General features: G+C 39.7%; 1 protein-coding gene across 8 annotated transcripts in view; it reads right to left on the minus strand.

Annotated features, from left to right (window-relative positions):
* msi2b (musashi RNA-binding protein 2b) overlaps positions 1-22,789 on the minus strand; it is a 293,528-nt gene that overhangs the window by 194,276 nt on the left and 76,463 nt on the right. For all 8 annotated transcript variants that reach the window (XM_044140959.1, XM_044140960.1, XM_044140958.1 and 5 more), the window contains exon 6: positions 8,670-8,762. In XM_044140959.1, the coding sequence (XP_043996894.1) occupies positions 8,670-8,762 (93 nt within the window). The remainder of the gene's footprint in view (positions 1-8,669; positions 8,763-22,789) is intronic.

The raw sequence follows: 22,789 nt of genomic DNA on the forward strand, positions 1-22,789 counted from the left end.
CCAATCCTGGCTTATCCCGGGGGAGCCATTTCAGTGGGGACAGCTGGGAGATGAGTCTGCAGGCCTTCAGAAAGGTGTCAATCTCCCTTGATCCAAGGCCCTTTGTGAGCCACCTATACCGCAGAGCCCTGAGGTGTTGAGGAAGACTACGTGATAGGCATGATCAGCGAGTCACAAATCAATCTTTTTTCTGTTACACGTCTAATCTTTACAGTCAGGATCCACTACAGTTAGGTCATATGATGTAACGAGCCATGTATGAGTTCCCTGTACCACTGAATGCTGACGTTTCTTTTAAAGTTGGTTTTAAAAAATACCCCAATGATTTCAGTCCTTTTAATGAGATGCCAGATAAAAACTATGCTTTCTGGCGATATGCCTACAACAGCAGCAGTTTGCCACTTTCCTTTTATGACCCGTTGCTGGACACTGCCAATCAGCTGCCTGAGCAAAGGAAAGTACAACTTTGCCTTAATTATGAGCCAAATCCATTGCTTTAGAAATGTTTCTAGTCTTTCACTATAATGGCCAGAATCACCCAATGAATGTATTTTTTGTGTATGTAGACAAGACAGAATAACACAATGGTGCCCTTCTCCCACTCATTGCTGCACACTGTCTTTGTGCTGGCTGAAAGTAGCTTACTACCGTTGTTGCTTTCCAGTTAAAAACGATGGATCGAAGAACTTTTTATACTAGTGTTACTCTATAACAAAACAACACGAAGAAGTTCATATGATGCAGCTTTTAAGCTGAGGGTTATCAATCTAGCTCGGCATGAACAAATCCATGGTTCAGCATTGGAGACGCAGGGTTGCTTCCTTGATAAATCCAGCGTCCTTGTGAAAAACCGAGAGCGAAGGAGATATCAGTGGCTTATAGCCCGGTGAGGCTTATATATGTACATTTCCAGTTTAAAAAAAAAACTTTGTAGATGTGCCGTATAGTGAGGTGCGCTCTATAACCCGGAAAATACGGTATATGTATTTTTCTCTTTTTTTGCGTAAGGTATCCCACCGTGGGAATCTGTGCTGACCAATGTCTGGCTGTAACACCTAAGCTTCTACAGAAGAAACATAATAAAATGATCCGAGCTCTGAAATAGATCTCTAATTTTCAGCAGCGATTTAAAAGCCACTCAGCTGGAAATGTTGCTGGGCCACTAGGCACACAAAGGTCAAGGGGGATAAAAAACAGTTTGTCTAACAGCCCCGTCTTCCCTCCCCCACCTTGTTGCACGGCCCTGCAGCACGGCAGTCATATCCCCATTCACAGCTCATTCATTTATATTGCACTGCCCTCCTCACAGCTAGTATCAGTCACTAACTACAAGTGACTGCAATGAGATTGAAGCCTCTGGCTAAATCTCCACTACAGGGCACATGCTCCATCATAGCGGCTCTGATCACTCCTTCTAATCACTGGAACCAGACTATATCCTCAGCTGATTGGGTGAGTCACGGCACAGAGGAAACAATCACCGAATGTCAGCTGATGATGGACACCGAGATGTTGGAGTCTCAATGGTCACTGCGAGCGACCATGTAAATTGCATGCAAATGTGCACCTGCAGCAGCCGAGGAAGTGGAAAGAAGGACTGTGGCCTTTTGATTAGGTTCCTTTTTTTCTGTATTTTTGTGCATTAATCATTCATGTTTGCTATTTTAGCCAATAAGCAGAGAGAACCTGAGAAGAAGTCTAAAGTGCAATTAATATTCTGCATCATGAGATCTATTTTAAGCCCTTTCTATGGGCTGTTGTAAAAGCTTAATGCAACTCAAGGTTAAATTTAGGTGTGCAATCAAACAGATAAAAGAAGAATGATGAGATCAATGATTAGAGGTGATTTGTAATCTCTGCACAGTGATTCAAATGCACTCTCTAAGGACAACATTCCACAGTATATTTCACTGATATTAATTGTCATCAGCGAGTGACATTTTTTTTCTCCCTCCCTCGAAATACCTGAGAGCCTTCACTAAGGTGACAGGGCAGGTATGCAAAATGAATTCATGCGCTTTTTACAAATGGTCACACTGAGTTACTTTTCTGCCATTTACAAAATATAAGAGCTCACAAAATGTCAGCCGTGGTATTAGATTACCGGAGACCCAGAACGAATTTCATGCACTCTCTTTCTAATGCTTTTATAATTTCGATTCTTCCCTTTATCTTCTCCATCTTACTGAAAGTCTGTGCAAAGCACAGAGACAGTTTGCTTCTCCAGAGGTGAAACACTGCGGGAATATTGCACAGCAGCTGTAGTATGAGATAGGACACACACCGGTCTGACAATAATCGCTCATCCTTCCAGTGTCCTCTAACAGAGGTCATCACTCTTACACTCAAAGAGTAACTTTTCTTTTTATTCCTCTACAATCCTCGTTGTATTCCTCCGCAGTGACCTCTCTACCTTTATTCGTCCTGAGCGCAGCGGCAGCGAACTGGTTAAGCTCCTCCTTCTCCTCCCCTCTGTGCACCGCCTCCAGGATCTGGCTTTAGACCAGTGGAGCGAGAGAACCAGCACTGCTTGGACATAAAGGGATGATTGTAGCTACCCAGTGACATGGAAGCAAGTAGTTCTGATGAAACTAAAAAGTCAGTTTCAGGGCCTGTGCGCATCTGAGAAAAAAAAAAAAAGGAGAGCAGAAACTGAGTCGGTGAGCTCGAGCTGCTTCAGCTTAGGCAAGTAAGGGCAATAGGAGAGGGCTCAAAGCCGATTACAATAAACCAATGAGGAAGCATTAAGCAACGCAGCTAATTATGCCTTTAACTGTAGAGAGAACTGCTTTCATTCCTGGGAAGGGACACTGCAGGTGCTGCACATCCACATTTTTAAGGTGGCTACGCACTACAACCCTTTCTCGACAGAGCAAATGCGTCAGTGGAACACTTGTGTTTTCACGGGTGATTTAATGCAAAATCACAAATGCAATTTAAGCATACCATAGCATATGCTACTGCCAAAACACAGGAAGTGTATTATAGTTAAATAATCATTAATAAGACTTATATAAACTCAGTGATTTTAAGTGGGAGATTTTTGAACTGCTTGTGAACTTTTGACTACAGCAAGGAATCACACTAGAGTGGGATGGGACAGCTGCCTATGCAGATTATGCAAATTGAATCCCAATACCCTACTGAGTCACTTGCCGGTTATGACAAGTTATTACCAATAACTCATATTGGAATGCAATGATGTAATATAATATGTCCTCCACCCTTATCGGCAATCCAGATAAAGACGCCTGAAAAGCCTTGAAACGAACAGATGCTTTATTTCAGACCGAAAAACACCCAACATAAAGATAAGTTTTTTATTTTAATAAAATCAATCACTTCTTAGAACAAGTTGTATAAATTTAATGTAGATAAAGTATTTTGTAAGTTGTTGGGGTTCTTTTTCAAAGACTAGTATTCCAGGACTTCCCATTTCATTTGGGTAAAAATATTACATAATACAGGAGCCCTGTGATCTAAGCCATTCTTCAAAATGGGAGACACAAGAGAAATTTTTTCAATTTTTTTTTTTAAATCTCCAATAATCATTGTTAGAGAACTTCAGCAAACAAAAGCATCTTTTGAGCACAGTCTCCGTGACAACCATAAGACACCGTACGTTCACCAAAAGGTTGTTTGAGAGGCAGGAAGAAAAAATTTCTTACTGTTTAACTCTAACAAACATAAACCAAAATATATGGTGAAATGAAACAAACAAAGTTCAGGACACACAAAAACCAACATTCTTGCCTGAATCCCTGGACTTATACCTTAATGAATAACTGTAGGGGGAGCTGAGGAGTTCAGGCCGGTAAAGTGACTTTAGTGGCAGCATTGTGTCAAGTGGGCAATTTGATGCAGGAGGAACTGGTGCACTTCACAAACGGCATCATAAGGAGAACACGCTATATTTTAAAATAATAACACAACAACTCAAGAATTAAGTCAAGGAGGTAAAGTTCAGCCAAATTAGTCACAAATAAGCTTAAGTACAACAAAGTCATTTGGCGTGACCATCACAAAACCCCTGAAATCAATCTCACTTTGTGAGCAGAGATGAAAAGGTATGCTCTATGCTAAATAACCTGGAGGAGGAAAAGCTTTGTCTTATTAAATATCAGTGTGGAAAAAAAGGGCTATAAGTCTTGTTTTATACAGCATATGTATACATCATGTTTTAACGGGAAGGCAGAGGTGAATTTGTAAAAATATTCATTCTTGATGTGTAATTTTTCCTCGCACTACATATAATGTATGCTGCTGTAACACAGTAGCATATCAACATTTACATTTTCTTATGTAGTTTTTAAGTCCACAATATACAAGTCACAAAGGCAACGAGTAGGTCAAAAAGCTCTTTGATTAATTTGACTTTATTACCAGGCTGAAATAGCAGCAGGCTCCAGTTAAGAGTCCTTGAATATAAAGGGAACTCAGGCAGTACTGATAAGATTGTCTCATCTGGCTCGCAGGGCTAAAGTGACGTGTGCTGCCTGAGAAAGGAAAAAAAAAATGGATGGCAGGATGTGGCTACTATTAAGCAGGTAATGGGATCCATCCGAGATGCATTAGAATCAGTCAAACACAACCACACTTCGGTTCTGTTCAAATGACTGTCACAATCACTGCGGATGCACACCTTCAGGTGACAAAAAGAAAAAGAAGAGAAAACTGTCTCTGGCTGTGCAGGCAGTTACCCAGAAGCTGTGCCTGGCTCAGGTATATGCTCTGTCCTAATCGTGACGGCTGTGAGAGTGGCAGCGAGAGTGAGAGCTGTCAGCCTCTCCTCACAACAAATGCGCCCGAATGGAGACAGAGAGGAGCGAAGTGGGAGGGAGGGGAAAGGAGGGAAAGGTGCAGAGGTCACAGACAGAACCTGTGACCCAGTTGTGGCCACACCAGCTGTTTCTCCTCCACTGCCTCCCAACCACCGCTATCTCTCTAGACCACATCCTGCTAATTGGCCCATGCTACTGTGTGTAAATACACACACACAGACAAATGCTTTATGTGGAACCTGCCAAAGAACCGTGAAAAGGCTAGTTCCTGGTCAGAAAGAATGTTTCTGTAGTTGTGTGATGATTGATATGTACAGTGCCTTGCAAAAGTACTGAAACCCATCAAACCTCTTCACATTTTGTCACACTATAACCAGAGTTCTCACTTGTTTGGTGTAACTGATGTAACCTTTCTGGTCTGTGAGCAGCAAACATCTGCAGATGAAGTGGCAGGATATGTTCAGAGTCCAAAAATAAAGCCTTTAAGCAAAAGTGGCAGTCATTGTTTAGAGAAAGAAATAGGTTTCCTGCCACATGTTTTCATCTGGTGAAAACATGAAAAAAGCTGCTCTGGTATTGTGCTTCTGTGAAAAAAATATATACATGTGGAGAAAGACTAACTGCCCTAAACCTACCATCACCACAGTGATGAAGGCAGGTGGCAGCATCATGCTGTGGGAATTATACACAACAGGGAGATAAAGAGCTACACATACTTAGCCAAAACTGCAAATGGATTGATTTGTACCAAAGTATATTCATGTGTTATAATGACTGAGTCAAAGTTCACACTTGAAATCCATTGGGAATACGGTGTAAGACACCCTCCGTCTAATCAGACTGAGCCGAAATCAATGTCTAATTGTGCAAAAGTTTAAGACCCAAAAGATCTTGCGTCTGTAGTTACAGCAGCAGGTGGTTCTAAAAAATTTTGCTAAATCTGCATGCTGCACTTTTAAGTTTTTCACTTCACCAATTACGTGTAACTTTGTGTTTGTCTTTTGGCATCAGTGCAATTAAGATAGATTGCAGTTAGCAGAGGCAAAGTGACAACATGTGAAAAATCCTAATGGTGTATTTTTGAAAGCCCCTCCGTACGTTAAAACAGATTTCCTAGAAATATTAAAAGCCGGCTGCACTGCCACTGTGCAGGCAAATTTCCCCCTCTGACATGCATATGTGCTAACAAACAGAAAAACACTCCAACTGACTGAGTGACAGACCGACATGCCGACCGCCACCAAGATTCTATGAAGGGCAAGCTCAATTAATTGGTGTCTCCGTGTGCGGGTAAGTTCTCCAAGCGGTGTGTGTGTGGCGATAATGGTAGGTTGCACTGACAGGCAGGTTATTTAATAAATCCTGGGATGTGAAAGTCAGAAAGGAAGGACACACACTCAACATGAAGAGCCTCCATTTCTTTAAATATATTTTATTTCTGCTCCGTATCTCGTCTGTCACAGCCCTCCAAACCTACTCCGATTGTCTTCCAGCACTCAAATCCGCTCACCCGCACATACGCTTAGCCCTAATTGCGCGCCCACGTAAAAACGGTTAATCGCCGGCGCGCTCCCGCACGGCGAGAGCAGCGCGGCTAACACACTCCCAGTGTGCATGAGCGCGCTGTGAAACGCGCTCGAGATCTCGCTCAATCAGCCTGATTTGTTTGTTTCCTCCTAAGCGTTTGAGGATTCCTCAAGGAGGAATAAAACTTTGTATAATCAAGTCAATTATGTCATTCAATCAAGTCGAAAATCATTTGGAGTCCCTTCTAACATCCATTGATTGCAAAGTCATGCTGAATATTTGCTCGCCGCCATTCTGTCGTCACAATAACCCCGCCGTCGTTTGACATGGCGAGGTCCTGAACTCGCTTTTGCAGGAGAAGAGCAAAAACAAAGTCCTTCACCTTGCACCTTTTCCAGTCAAGAAAATACCTGGGACTTATAAAAGGAGGAAGGGGGAGAGAGCAAGAAGTGTACAGTGCCTGAACAAAAGGGGAAAGAAAAAAAAAACGTTCAATTAATTTATAAGAGCTCTTTTGTCTCCTTCAGGACATGGTACATTATGTGCCTGTGAAAAATCCATCCTTACTAAAACTCAAGGTCAAGTGTTGATGTTGCACAGAGTGGATCAGCTGAAGGTGACCTTGACTGATGTGGAAGATGACATGAGGGAAATGGATCTCTGCTCGGTGTGGGGAAATTATCTGTGAAATGCTGCCACTGTATCAAAGCCTGTTTGTGTCCGCATGCAAGCCGGAGAGCATGCGCACATGGCGAGGTCTCGTACATTTGTCGGATGGAGCGTGTAGAAACCGCGAGCGGCGCGTGCGCACATGCAAGCGAGCGGGTCCAGGTCGCATGTAGAAAAGCGCCACGATGTCAGAACTTCAGCTGGGATTTCAGTATTAAGCTTGGTTTGCACAATGCATTTTGTTGACCAGGCATGGCAGGCTGTGTGGAGATACAGCCACATCTTCCGCTGTTTGCTTGTCATAATTTGTCTTTTTCTTTGTTGTTGCTCTTGTCTTATTGTGGGAGAGCATCCATACTGATGTCGTTGGCTGCTGTAAAGTATGAGATACAGAGCATTCTGCTGGATTAACAGAAGGTGCTCCCACACTGACTATCCACAGGGGACGGGCAACGTTATAAATCTCTACTTCTTACTGGTGGGTAACATTGTAATAATATCCTCCAGGAAAAACTGTGACTGCATGTATTTCTGTGACTTTAATGCATTTCATCAAGCTGCTTATTATGATAACAATTTCTGCTTTTCAGAGCAAATTTGTTTTTTGCTGATTGGAGATTGGGAATGTATACCTTTATCTACTTATATTTGAAAAAAATAGTCATACTGCCACTTAAATTACATATACGTTATTACAGATTACAGATTACAGATTACAACAGTTACTATTGTACCTTTTGGCGTATTGAATGATATCTGCTCATGAAACTCCTTTAGCCAGAAACATGTTACATGTTGCTACCCAACCATAGTTTTAAAAACAGCATTTAATAAAAGTGATCAATGGTGTCTGTCAATTTTCTGACTGCAAACATTCCCAAAAGTACCAGTTTTTTTCTGGTCTTCTATCAGCCAGTTCACTGGCAGAAAGCAGCAACAAGTGGGGGATGGGTATATAGTTTTATGCAATTTTTTATTTTTTTTTATCTTAGAAACTGTATGGAAAAAAAATCTTAATGTGGAACTTTTAACTGAGTTTCCTCTAGTAAAACCAAAACTGCTGTTATCACCAGGCAGACAGAAATCATTGATGTCATTTTGGACCAAATTTTTCTAAGGCTAAATACATAAAATCTCTATGTGCAGCAACAAATGCAGCTGTTGCTTTTTTCCCCCCCTCTCTTCTTCTTTTTTTTTTTTTACAGTGCAGTCTGCTAACTTCAGTGCTGCTGAGATTTTGCCAATGTCACATCAAAGCAACACCAGTAATCATTGTAAAAATAGAAGCGATTTGAAGGATATCTAATTAATACTCTTAAATAATCACACAGACATGAGTCAGTCCCACAGCAGCTAAAGCTTCTCAGCAGACAGCTGAATTCAGACCCCAATTATCCATCAGCAAACAAAGAAGAAGAAACAGCAGAATGTCACAGAGCTGTCGCCAAATTTATTCGGAAAAATTTTGAAGCCATTTATTATGGCGGAGTCGCATTAAACTATGCTCTGCCAACTGCTAATAACTGTTAACTCATTTCTCTGTTGGAGGAAAAAAACTAAACAAATACTAAAACCTTTTTAAAAACGAAGGCCTTAACAGCTTCACAACCTTCAGTAAAACCATCATTTTCTGCACAGGCAATGGAATAAAGTGCAGTTTTTCGCAGGGTAGATACAAAAAAGGAGCCTTACCTTCCCGAACTGTTCAAAATACTGCTTCACATCTTCCACTACCGTGTTGGCCGACAAGCCACCCACAAATATTTTCTTTGTTCTTGTGACCATCTGGAAGGAGAAAGGGTGAGAGGAGAAGATGAGTGACGAGACTTCAAATGCATTGCACAACCTTTAATGAGGCGCCAAAACACACTGAGTGAGCAGCACCTGCGATGATGGATGGCGAGAACGCAGAAATTCACACAGCAAAGTTTCAAAGACAATTTGGTGGTGTAGTGCCGTTTATCTGCCCAGGTTGTAAACACTGAAGGTTACAGCTTCATGCAAGAGAGGCCATGACAGACATTCCCCTTTTTCACATTTTTACAAAAAAAAAACTGTTGGGATATTTTATAAATAAATATTGTAAAACATAATTTAGCTAAATTAATTTTGTGCAATAAATTATTTTTGAAGGATCAAGTGCCTTCTTGCCAGCTTCAGTTCCCTCTACAGATGGACTGCGGTCTAGTCTGGGTCCAACAATAACAACATTGCTTCCAGTCAGAAGAAAAAGATGATGGAAAAAAAACAATTGCTGTAAAGTCTAAATATAAATCTGCATAAAAACCTATAACATTTGTCTTGACCGGGATGCGACGTAGACCACGTTTCAAGTTTTGAAATGACTCCACAGAAAACTGGCCCCTTGCTGAGCTAAACATCTCCGGTTTAATCTTTGACGTTTCCATTTATGTTTTGGAAAACTTTAAAAAGAAATAGTTCATAAAAAATATATATATAATGGAAAAAAAAAAAAAAATACATAATAAAAAAAAAAAGATAATTTATGGAGTTTCAAAAAACAATTAATGAGGGCCAGGAGATGGAATCAGAGTGCATTAAAGGCTCATTTAGCTTCAAACTGGAAGAATATTAAGGATTATTACCCACAGCATCTGAAAGGGCACAAACATCTGCTGCAGAGCACATGCTAAAATTAGGGGGGCAATTTCTCTGGGATCTACACCAGTATGGGTGGAAAAATCTGTGAGGGGTGGGAGGGCGGCTTTTCTGATCTGGTGCCATTAAAAACCAGTAAGAGAATTGCAGATGAAATTAGAGTTATGTTATAAATTCTTTTTTTATTAAAAGCAATCACAATGTTACCCCAACATCTGACCTCTTCAACCCCGGTCAGCACATTTTACATTTAGTAAAATGTTTCATTTTCATGCCACACATTCTCCACGGGACTTTGGCTTTCTTTTTGCACCTTTACTATGAGCCAAGATGTTTTTCGTTTCATCTAAAGTTTGAAAGGCACTGGATACTTCACACAGCCTGCTGGTATAATCAGGAATAATGATAGGAGAGGCTAAATGACAACTTCCAGAACAATAATTGTCAAAACTGATCTGGCTAACTTGTATTCCTTGCACCTGTTTGGCAAATACAAACACAAAGACAGAAAAGCACGCCTTACTGCGCAGTACTTTGCTTCCAAATGACATTTTGCCCAATGAAATATTTTCCTCATCTCTTTTGAAGCCTATATTAGAGATTGAGAATTTACTGATACGATGAAGCATATAATGATTTTTGATACACTGCTCTACAGACAAAAAAAAAAAAAAAAAAAAAAAAAAAAAAAGGAGCAGAGAAAGTCAAAGCTCTGATCTCTCCTGGCTCACCTGAATCAAACAGAAATAAATGATGGGGGGGAAAGATAAACATACTTAAGAGATGCCCAGCAAACAATCGGGATGGCTGAGAGAGACCCTACCTTGATCAAAATGCTGACCGAAACACTTTCGATATGAAAGCGGCTTAACACGGAGGAAAAAAGAAGCAACGTTCAGCGAGTGCTGAAGTAACCATCTGTCAAGAGCTTTCCAGGTGCTCGCAGTCTCACAGCGCATAAGCCTGCACATATGCATACAGCCTCCCACACATGGGCCTCTCATACAGTCCTTTGCTTTTATTTTTGTCATTAAAAAAAAACAACAAAAAAAAGACAGTGTTTTATCACTAAACAGCAAATGAATAAGCAAGACAAGTAAACAAAAGCATTTTACTTGAAGGGATTGTGTTTTTCAAGCAGATCTTGTGATGGATTAAAAAAAACATTCTCAATATTTAGGCTCATTCTACCTCAATATTCAGAGGTAAAAAGAGTTAGGAATTGTGTTTAAGCTTCAATATAATATGCTATTTTACTTAAACTGCTGCTAAATGTAGCCTGTTTGTGTTTATTTTTGCTTTAATCAATTAAGCTAATGCAATCATAGAATGACACACAACAGGAATGCAACTTCATTTCCTATGTTTATTCCTGCTATGTATGAATTTGTTATTTATACTGTACGAATTTGTACTGTTGTCTTAAATATAAGTAAAATTAATACTGGGAGATTTGGGTATTTTTGTTCAAGGTTATATTGTGTTAATCTCATATTGTCCCATGCCTAATTAAAAAATAAATAAATAAATTTAAGGCAAAGAATTGTCAAAGGATTAAACACAAAATGTTACCCTGATCTCACACCAGTTTCATCCCAAAGAGCACAGAGCAAAGGGCTTAAATATGTAAACGCTGCTTGTGAAGTAATTAGAAATGGCATACAGGTGTCTAAATATGCTTGACCTTCTCCAAAAATCAATATACAGCCGAGGAAAACAGACCACAGACTGAGTGTACAAATATTTCTGACACACAACGTGGCTCTTGGGATCCAGTTAAATATGATCACATCCAAATGACTTTCGCCATCACTTGACTTCTTCCTCAGCCACAAGTCGACACTTGTAAATGTTTCCACGGAGCCGTATCAATTCCACACATTAGAGTGCTAGAATGGCGCTCACATTCTAACAAGGTCGTGTCAGCTACATGGTAAATGTTAGCCGGAGTACACATGCCAGCTTCCAGTGTTCTCCGCCGTTGCCATGGCAGTGATAATCCCCAAACAAATCTGAGGCTGAGTGAGGGCAGTTTAGGTCGAGGAAAGCTGAGTCAAGACTGACGATACAAACCCTGAGCCTGACGGGCTGGGGCTGATATGTCACCAGATCAATGAACAGAAAAATACACTAAGTTGTTTCTGAAACCATTTCTACTCTGTAAAAAAAGAAAAAAGAAAAAAAAATACTCTTCCAGTAATGTTTCGTTTTGCCTTCACTGCAGTGGTTGACCTCTAGACGTGCAAAATTATCGACTTATAAAGTGGACAGGTTTTTGGAGTTTTTTGGGTTTTTTTTTTTTGCAGATTAACACTGGCCAAGACTCAGCAGCAGCAGAATCCCCAGCGCCCCTCCTCTTTCCGTCACCGTCCCTCAGGCCTCGGGGGTTATCAGCACTGGATGCTGCCGCCGGCTACCCCACGCCAGACAGCTGCTGATAAAGCAGCTGTGTGACTATTTATCAACATCAATCACTTTTATCATTGCCAATCTTTGGGAAATAAATAAATGAAAATGACAAAGTCGGTGTTCATCTCTGTTTCCCTCTCCAGATCAGCGGCATGTCCTGGTTCCCTTCCGGGGCCACCAGTCCCTCTCTGGTCATATTTCAGATTCTCTCCATCGAGGTGCGACCAGTCAAGCTCTCAGCCTTGTCTTATTACTGTTTTGACATGTGAGCTCAACTGCTGATAGGATTCCTCGGCTCATGGGGCAACAAAATGACTTTATTTTTCTCTCAACGCTGGCTGCTAATATAAGTAAAACTCATGCCAGTTTTATGAAAATAAAAAATAAAAACTCTTCAGTGGCCTGTCTGTATGTATGAATTGCTGTTTCTAATCTTATGTCGCACCTGGAGTAAGGATATATGCAACAGGATGCTTAAAAGGAAACTGTATTTTCTATTATGTGAGATATTTTGTGTTTCATTCAGTCTGCAAGAGCGAGAGAGACCAAGACTTTCAGCACATAACAGGAAGGCAGAATGTAATGTACCAAAATTGCTGTGTTTTGTTTTTTTGAGCTTTCGACCTGTCTGTCATAAAACATGCTGGACTCGGAAATGTATTAATATAATGTATCAATATTTTGGAAATCTCAGAGCTATGGCTAGGATCTAAATACAAACAGACGCCAATACTTTGATTGCAACAATGTTGAGGGTCCAGTTTAGAGCAACTAATTACATTACAGCTGCCCATTTGGAGTTTTTGAACAATGGAGAAATAAATGTGAAATTTTTCTCTGCTATCTTTTCAGCTTCCGACGTTCCAACTGTTTCATATAAAATTGAAATTGGTCTCTAAGAGACCTAATGTAAGCCTTCTAACCACAAAGTTATACTTTGGCAATCTAATGGAAATTATTTGTTTCATCAAAGCCCAGAGTGTAAAAAAATTCAATTAAAAGAACCAAAGGGCATGAAGAAATCCATGACAATTCACACCAGCATCAAAAAATCCTTCCAGATTTGATGTCCATGATGGGGCCTAAACATTTTTGTTTTAAGTGTGGGGAAGAATATAAACTGATTTGGGAATATGTTGAGGGTTGTTTGAGTATGTTTAACCCAAAAACGGCTTATTTAGTAGAGTGGAACACTGAATTCAATTCAATAGCAATAACTGACCTACTTTTAGCAATACCTTCCAAGTCAAAGACCAAAGGAGCAGAGGGGCCACCAGAAAGGGGAGGCCAGACGAAGGCCCGCTTATAATTTTAGGGTCACACACCACACCTGAAAGCCGTAGTAGAATTTCAAGACTTTTATTGTGCAGTCTTCTACAAATAGGTATTCAAATATGTTTCAAAGCACAAAACTGAGCACCAGTTTGAGACTATTGTTGCTAATGGAGATTTGATTTAAACTTTGCTTAACCTTTTTCTCCCCACACAAATACTGTATCAGTTTGACCTTTGTCAACCAATTATGACTGATGACCAATTATGAAAATATTACTGTGACAATGGGACCACTGACTTTTTCTTCAAACTTTTATCATACTTTTTACTCTCAATAAAAAGCAAATGTTTCTAATGATTTCCTCACATTTCTGTCCATTTAATAAATTTTAACTAACACCAACAACTGGATCACATATTTCCCACAATTTAAATTAGAGCAGTTATTATGTTCAAACAAGTAGCAAACGCAATAACACCAAGATGATTGGATGAAATTACTTTAATTTGACACAGATCATTATACATTTTAACAAATGCAGTTTTCACCGAAGCCGCTGGGGAACCGAGAATTCCCCACACAGCATTTAAAGCAACATTAGTTCTGATCATTTGGCTTCACTTCTTTCAAGAATCCATCTCTGCAACAATTCACGCTGACAGCTTTAAAAATGGACCATTCCTCAACCCACTTTTTTTTTTCCCTTTAACCTAATTCAACATGTAGTTATTTTTGCACACCCCTAAGAGACAATAGGGAGGGTTATCAGTGCGCATGAGGAAGTTTGTGAGTGTCGACACATGAATGTGTTTTTAATTCTCTCAGAGCTCCAAGCTGGGCGTAAATGAATGGCTACACAAATTACTGCCCCAGTGAATTTGTCATGAAAATAAAAGGCCTACTGTAGTAAGGTCTACAGAGAAGAGAAAAAAAAAAGTTAAAAGGCTTCACATGTAGCTTTGTCAACACTTGTTAGCTGATTTTAACAATGCCATACAGAACACATTGGCAATGACTAGAAATGGCTTATTTGAGATCATAAAAAAGCCGCAGAAATTTGCTCCTGAATAGTTTAAAAGCAGACAAAAGGAAAACATCAAATGAAGACTTTGTAGAAGCCAAATCATGGTCTGGAGTTGAGAGAATTTGGCAAGACGTAAAACAAATTGACTGAACTACAACAATTCTGGAAAGAAAAGCAGGTCAAAATTCCTTTACACTGAAAAAAAAACCTATTTACAGTTTCACTTAATGGCAATTATTCCCCTTTTATTATGTATTTAGAGTAATCACCTTCTCATATATGGAGAGGCTGGAGTGGAAAACCACTAAATTCTCCAGTCATTGAATTATAGTGAGTTTATTGTTAAGCAGCCAATGAGTTAAACATCAAAGCCTTAAAAGTCCTAAAAAAAAATCTGAATTTATACCCATTAATAAAAAATTATGTTGTAAAAAGAGTAAAAACATAAACCTGAAAATGAGTATACAACTCCTAAACATATTTAGCTGGCTGCTGGAGAGGATGCAGAAGTTAGCATAAGAAGAAGCCCTTGGCTACTACTAAGCAATCATGCTAAGTGAATATGAAAATATTAATACATATATGTATTACATGAATTGTCTGTAATTCCTTCTATTATCAGATTGAAACGATATGCAAGAAATGAAAATGTTAACCCTGAGAACTGTACAGTCCAATCCTTGAGTCCAATTACTATCCTAAATAAATTATGTTTGAATTAGCTTGACTGGTTCAGCATGGCCTAAAGGAGGAGGCAGCCGAACAGAACTTAGACAGAGCCAACACTTTGCCCTCTATTTAAAGGTAAATGACTAGGATGGTAATAGTCATCGTTTATTACGTGTGAATACAAATCACACACTATTTGAAAAGCAGTTGTCTTATAAAGCGCCCCAGTAGAGCCATTCACATGTGTGACAGCACATGCAAAACTGCTGAGTAAATATATGCAAAACCAACAGCGGCAGTCTGGCTACTCTCCACTCACTGGTCTGTGTCAAAGAGCAGACAAACAAGCTTTGGAACAAATGTGTGTAAGTGATGCACGGTAAAGTCACCGCAGACCAGTCCGATTTCACTTGTATGGCTCATATGCAGACTTTCCCCCATTTCCATGCCCTTTCATAGACGGCCACATGTCTTCCGGCCTTTTACTGTATAAAACTTTCTTCCTACGGTGAACTATAACACTGAAGGCAGTTGTGAGTCGAGCAAGTTGGAAGAAAAAAAAATAATAATAATCTTGTAGCTGATATTGCAACCTACAGCATTATTGTTATCTGTGATTTTCAAATTTCAATAAGTGGAAGCAAACAAAATTCAGAGAGCCACGTTTGTGCGCAGACAAACAGCCATTAGTGTGTAAAACATGCGCAGAAAGCAAAGAATGCAGAGGCATGGATGTTATTAACTCAGCAAGCAGGATATAAGAGGAGATTAATACACTGAGAAATAAAATTTAAGTAGGAGAAAAAGCAAGCAGAGTGGAGGGAAAAAATGTTTAACATATTTATGCAAATCCTGACACTTCAGTTGTGGTGCTGCAAGTGTGTGCTTTCTAAATTGTTTCCAAAGAGAGAAGGCAGTGACAGATGGTGACAAAGACAGGTAAGCTGATATCACTTCTGACGAGTGTAGGGGAGGAAGTAAATGTTTATTCTTAGATCGTAGATCAATGTATTCACCTCTCTCTGTCCAGATTGCTTTTAACACAAAAAGGTCTGGAATAATGATGCAAGCAGTCGACCAGTTCTAGACTACACATCTGGGACTGCATCGGTTTTACAAGCTGCTGCTTTGAACAGCATAACACCTACGTTATTAGCAGAACATTACCTGACAAATGTCAGGCGAGGCGTCTCGTCCTCGCCTGCACCAGGTGCACCGCAGTGAACTCAGTGTCCTGAGCTGCTCCTTTCTGTGCATCACTGAACAATTCCTGAAAGCCACTGCAGCTGGATTTAAAGCCACATTCAAAAATCTCCATGTGAGGATAAACTTCAAGAATAATTTGATGTGCATTCTAGGAACCTGGACTTTTCTTAAAGTGTGGCAGAAATAAAGCCATTGTTGGAATAATCTGTTTGTAAACAAGTGGAAGAGGAACCTGTGCACTGAAAAAACACACAATTTTTCCCTTATGAGCTAGTTTATAGTGCAAATGTTGTAGTACACTAAACTAACTTACAAGTAACTTTTAAGCAAGTTTTTTAAAGTAAATGTTTATTTAATATTGTTGAAAAACTAGTAGTTCCACTGGCAGATTACTCCACATATATCTACCACCTTTTCAGCAATATTAAGGAATTGCTGACTTAAAACAAGCTAATATAGCTTGCTCAAAAATCATTTATAATTTAGTTTTTGTCTTATGTCAAGTGTACTAAGATATTTGCACTAGAAAGCAGAATAAATTATTTGTAAGATTTGGTGTTTTTGCAATTTGGTCAGATGAGACCAAAATGTAACATTTAGAAACTCCTATTAGTTTCCAAATCTAGAACAAACTTAAAAGGTACCATCTACTCAACAACCCAGAGCAAGAATCAAACATGGAGAAAACCCTAGTAGTTTATAAATAACAGACTATTTATTCTTACTCTCATTCAACAAGTAGTTTGTACATCAACATGTAGTTTTATACTTTTACCGTCTTTCTTTTGCTTTGTTGTTTTGTTTGTATTTCCTTCTAATTCATGTAAACCACGTTGATCCGCCTTGTTGCTGAAAATATGCCACATAAACAAAATCACCTTACTTGCAACGACCCTATGTGAGGAATGAAAACCAACACTAAACGCCACTGTGAAACATGGTGGTGGCAGTGTCATGCTTTGGGCATGCACTCATCAGCAAGGATAAGGAAGCTGATCAGTCGACTTGCTACAGGGAGCAAGCTGAAAGAAACTCTTGTAGAGGCTGAACATTAACCTACAGAATCGTTATACACATGAGTTAAAAGCAACAACTACGCATTGACTGACTTTAGTGCCCCTCTAAAAATTAACAACGGAAGTGTTTCATCCCCGGCGGTTGTCAGGTGCCCTGCAGTGAACTCCATGTCCTAAGCTGCTCCCACTTGGCTGCTCCTCTCTGTGAACCCTTCCTGAAAACAGCTGCCACTGAGTTTAAAGCTGCAGCCGTACAAACTCCTTGTGAGGGCAAGCTTAAACAACTGATCATAGCCTGGACAATATGTTAGGATTTTTAAAGCCTAAACACCTTTTTTTCTTCTTCTTCTTCTTCTTCTTCTGTTTTTGGTACATGCAAGGCTTAACATGCCTTTGAAAGGTGTTTTAGTTTTGGACCTTTAAATAAAATAAAAGGACGACAACACCTGTGGAAGTTGGTGATAATGTGTGTGAGAGGCTGGTGATTTGTAGCCTAAAGTGATGGGGGTGAGGGGAGGCAGAGGATCTGCAAAAATTCAGCCTTAAAAGCTTTTCAAAAATAATGTATCATTCTGCTTAATAGATTGTTATTATCACTCACTTCAGGCTTCTCCCACTGGACTGAAGCTGCTACAGTACAAGCCATTAAGAGTCAAGGAAAACAGGTATTGTAATGGGAGGTCACAGAGGGAACAGAGAAATAAAGCATTGCCTTTGTTTTTGAGCTGCCGAACAGCTTCGGCAAAGTAACTTCATAATGCATCTTTTAACGCTCGCACCTCTGTTCTTCTCTCCGTTGGAGCTTCAGCTCAGACTCTCACCTCCCTTGTCTGCACGGCAGAATGGCGTCTCCGATTTTCTTCTCCCAGATGTAAAATTTCAGACACAATTTCCTCCGCCGCCGTGGTCAGTCTGTGGTGATGAATCAAGGGCGGCAGCTATTTGCATAAATTTCCATTCTGTCCTCCCATATGTATCGCCCATGAACAGGGACTCTGTACAACACAGATTACACGAGAAGCCTGCAGTTTGTTCTCTATTTTACCTGCATGTCATTGCAGGCCCTTTTCTCAAATGACCTGATTCAAATACCAGGAATTCTGGGAGATTTTGATTTATTTACCCTGAAAGGCAATCATTGGCTGCTCATTGGGTGCTCATCAGCGTGCGTTTTCGTTTCCATTCTGTTGCTGTCTTGTATTTGTAATTTTGATTTGCGGCTAGCATTCTACTGGTTTCCAAGCGCTGTGTGTTTTCTTGATAAGGACGTGACGTTGTGTTTTTGTACCTGATTTATAACTTGTAAAATGAGTGCATGTTAATAACATTTGTGCCTTGCAGAAGTAGTTGCATCATTTTGTCAAAATTTATACTCCAAATTCTATGTGTTTCATTGGGAATTTTATGTGACAGACCAGGACAAAGTAGTGCATGATTGTTAGTTGGAAGGTAAGAAGAAGAATACACTTCTAAAGCGTTTACAAAATACAGTCTGAAAAGTGTGGCATGCTTTTGTACAAAGCCCCCATTACTGTGATAGCCAAACAAAATGCTTTTAGAAATCAGAAAAGTTGGTCACGTTTTATTTTGAAGGCCTTATATAGTTTTTTTTTAGACACTTCATAATTATTACCCATTTTACGTTGGTTCATCATATACAATACAAAATAAATGCTTTAAATATTGTGGACGCACAGTGACAAAAAGTAAAAAAGTTGTACAAATACTTGAGCAAAGCTTGGTGGTACTATTGTGGGATCATATTGGTCTCATTTCCAACATCGAAAAAGAAAAAATTAATAACGAGAAGGAGGCCATTTTTAGGGATAAAATAAAGAGATGATGGTATCATGCCAATTATCACATGGCAATAATAAAAAATATATATATATTATGACACTTCAAACCAGTGTTTAGATCCATTAAGGTCCAAAAATGTTTCAGCGGTTAAAATCTTTTGATTAGGAACTGCTCAATGTGCAGAACTTTTCTATTTTTTTATTTTTATTTCATTCAAACAAATCTTTTGTTTTTAGAATTTATTCTGAGGTAAAGAATACTTTATTCCCTTTGTTTCCTTCGATTCTCACTCGTGTTTGATCCCGTCATGCTCCTGATTAACTGACCGTTTCTAGGTGCAAATAAGCTGTCAGCGGATCTTTCACCCGCCAAAGCATGCGAACGCCCTTTGCCGAGTCAATTCTCAGACATGTCGCGTGAGCTCAGCTACGATTAAAAGGTGTAAGCCTTTATCATAGCCCTTACCCATCGCACATACAGACTCACAAACAGCTGTAAACACAGAATCCAAACCCCCGTCACTCCCCCTGGCTGGAAGAAAGGAAGGAGACGGGGGATTTCGGTGTCATTTCTCGCAGCTAAAAATAATGGGACAGATAGAAAAACGTCTCGCGCCTTGTTGTATGAGCCACGATTGTTTCTGTTCTAGCAAGGGGATATAATTGCCGGCATTCAGATCCCGACAGTGGTCTCGTTCATAAGCAACTAGAAAGCACCAGAGAGCATCTGTCAATGCACTGTAGTATGATCAAAGGCCTAGATGTTGTGTAGGCACAATCAACACACACACATGCACGCACGCATCCACACCCATACACTTGCATACACATACATGTGAAGGGAAAACATGGTCAGTCCAGGTAAACACTGCCTTGGCTCATTTGCATCACCAGAGCTGACTCACAGAGAGAAAACACGGCCAATAAACAACAAACAACAGTGCAATCACTTTTGCTTTAGAGGGCACTCAGCACAAGGTAGAAGACAGAGGAGGAGCATGCGGTGGGGAAGCAAGACTAGATCGTCACTGAAAAGCTCAGCGATTAGCTGCAGAAAGGTCTGAGTCCGACTATGAGTTAGGTGCGAGGGGCAGCTGCTGGTCCCGGTCCAGGCAGTGTCCTTTTAAAAAGTGGTCCAATCTCAGATCTAGTGTGCATAAATAGATCTGTAATTGCTTATTACAATACAATTAGAGCAAAGGAGATGAGAGAAGGAAAGATGCTTAGTGCAAATGTGGAGTGACAGGCTTACAGTAGCCGTTTGCACACAGACGCAAAGCATGAGCAATAAGTGAAAGATAAAGAGGGAGAAAGAAAAAACAGAGAGAGAGAGAGGGGGAGCGAGAGAGGGGACAGGAAAAGGGAGTTGGGGGTGGAGAAGGGCTGTCAAGCACAGGGCAGAAGCTAATGACAACTCTGGCTTCAACTTCCACAGACGTCTTTGAAGCCCCGCTCTGATCAGAGCCGTGATTGCCACCTCTGCAGGGCCACCACTCCTATATTAACCTACACTAACAGCTATTCTGTGAAAGTCACAAGTCCCCTTTTTCAGAAACCTGACTCCTGCCAGAGCCGGCCATCTGTGGAGTGGCCCCGAGAGGCGGCCAAGATGCGCGCATGTAGTGGGGGCACAATGTTTGCATATGGCCTCGCTATAACAGTGACAGTCGAGCTGAACACGGGGGCCGGTTAGAGCTGATTAGCCGCACTTCCCTCCTCAATGCGCTACAGTTATGAAGATTGATAGAAGCGGCTTAGAGCTGATTATGGGGCCCTGGAGATGAACGGGCCCATACCCCAAACAAGCGCGTTCGCGGTGCATTCTCAATGAGCGAAACATGCAATCGCTCGGCACAGAGCAGGCATTAAGCAAGCGATGTGGCAATGAGAGGCAAATAAGAGAAATGGACAATGCCAGAGGTACTCTTAAGAGCTTTCCAAAAATATGAATATTATGTTAATTAGATGCCTGCCTGTGGCCAAATCTAGGACATTTGAGCGAGCTCGTTGCTAACATTTACTAAATTTCTAAGGCAATATATTGTGAACGAGGCTGGATATCTAAAACTCACTCCAGGGGTTATGAGACGCGGCATGCCCGGGGTCTATTTGGCACCAAGAACACTGAAATTAATCTTGTTTTCAAATGAAGCAGCTGTGCTTTGAGACACATTATAAAAAATAATTTTAAAAAAATACAGAAAATCTGTAATACTTATTATTAATAAAAGAAATCTGGGTCATGGGTCTTCTTGTGTTTAACAAGAATAGAAAGTATGCACTCTGTTACCATTAAGAATTAAGACTGGATCTGCATAAGATTGGTTTAATGTGGCAAAAATACAATGACAGCGTTAATGTTAAACACTTTAAATTGTTCTTAAAACTTTTTGTAATGATTCATAAAACAGTGATGTCTAATTCATAAAGCTTAAATCAGCTTTAGTTCTAACATATTGAATCCATTTGTAAAACATAAGAAAAAGAGACAGATTCCTTTTTTAGTTCTACAGAGTTACTTCACTATACAGATAGGCAACACATATTTCTATCTTTTAACTGTGCACCTTGTTTGAAATTGATCTTTATAATCACGTAACCTTTTCATCAAATATGCAATGATGTGAGCCAGACAGGGTAGAAAAACGCGGACCTCACACGGACTAATCCGCCTGACCTTTTAAACCCTCAGCAGAGGGCTGAGCAGTTCTCAAGCAGCGACTGACTCACTGACATAGTTTGGTGCTCCTCTCCTGTCCTGCAGGGCACACAGAGGAGGCAGAGGCAGGACCCTACTGCTTCCTTTAAAATCATTTTAAAAACACATTAAGAGCTGGGCTTCTGTTTTGTTTTTTTTGTTCTTTTTTTTTTAAAAAAAACACCATGCTGCCTCTAAAGCTATTTTGGGTCTCTGCTGCCCCCTCCCTGTCTCTGAACATGCACCATGTTGATGGTTCACACTATAAACTTCACAAGGCTAAGTAAGTTAGGTGTGTTTGATTTGGAGAACCCAGCTGAGAGTTAACTGGGGCACTGGGGCTGCCTTTTTCCCCCTCTAGCTACCTAGAAGAAAGATCCAAATATTATAAATTAATAATTGAAAATAAATGTGTTACAACAGCTGGGGCATGGACTAACTTCAGCTCGTTACTCCCTTATCGAGTAAATGCAAATCTGGATCAAAGATTTCCTCTTTTAAACCTGCTGTTTTGTAGATGGGAACATTTTGACAAAAAACATGACTTTCTTTTAAAATGCAACAATTTCTGCAGCGAAAAGAAACTTTGTTATTTCATATTAGGACAGTAGTAAAAGAGTTCTCTAACTTTTTTACCCAGCAGGATTCAGCATTTTTTTCATACTTTTCATATCATAAAATATCAAGATTTTATATTATCAGGGTATTCCCAGTAACACTTAAAACCAGAATCTACAACATGATGTAAATGCTTTTGTAAGTCTCAAAAAAGCCTACATTTTTCTAACAGCAGCTAAATTCACAGAGCATTTTGATTATTTCAGTTGTGATAATTACACATGTTCATGTAAAATTTGCTTTAAAAAATTTTATATTATTTATATTACCTCTATACTTAGTAGTAATGCATTCATTAATCAGATGATGAGAATCACCTAATTGTTTCCTTAATCATCACTGATGTATAATCAGCAGCTTAAAAATACTGATTTTCTACTCAATATTTGCAAAATGTTTTAAAATTAAATCCTCCCACCATAATCAATAAAAACATATTTTTATGCAAAAAATTGCAAAGTTTTTTTTTTTTTTTTTT

Source organism: Gambusia affinis, linkage group LG15 (genome assembly GCF_019740435.1).
Source record: "Gambusia affinis linkage group LG15, SWU_Gaff_1.0, whole genome shotgun sequence".
In the NCBI taxonomy this organism is placed as follows: Eukaryota; Metazoa; Chordata; class Actinopteri; order Cyprinodontiformes; family Poeciliidae; genus Gambusia; species Gambusia affinis.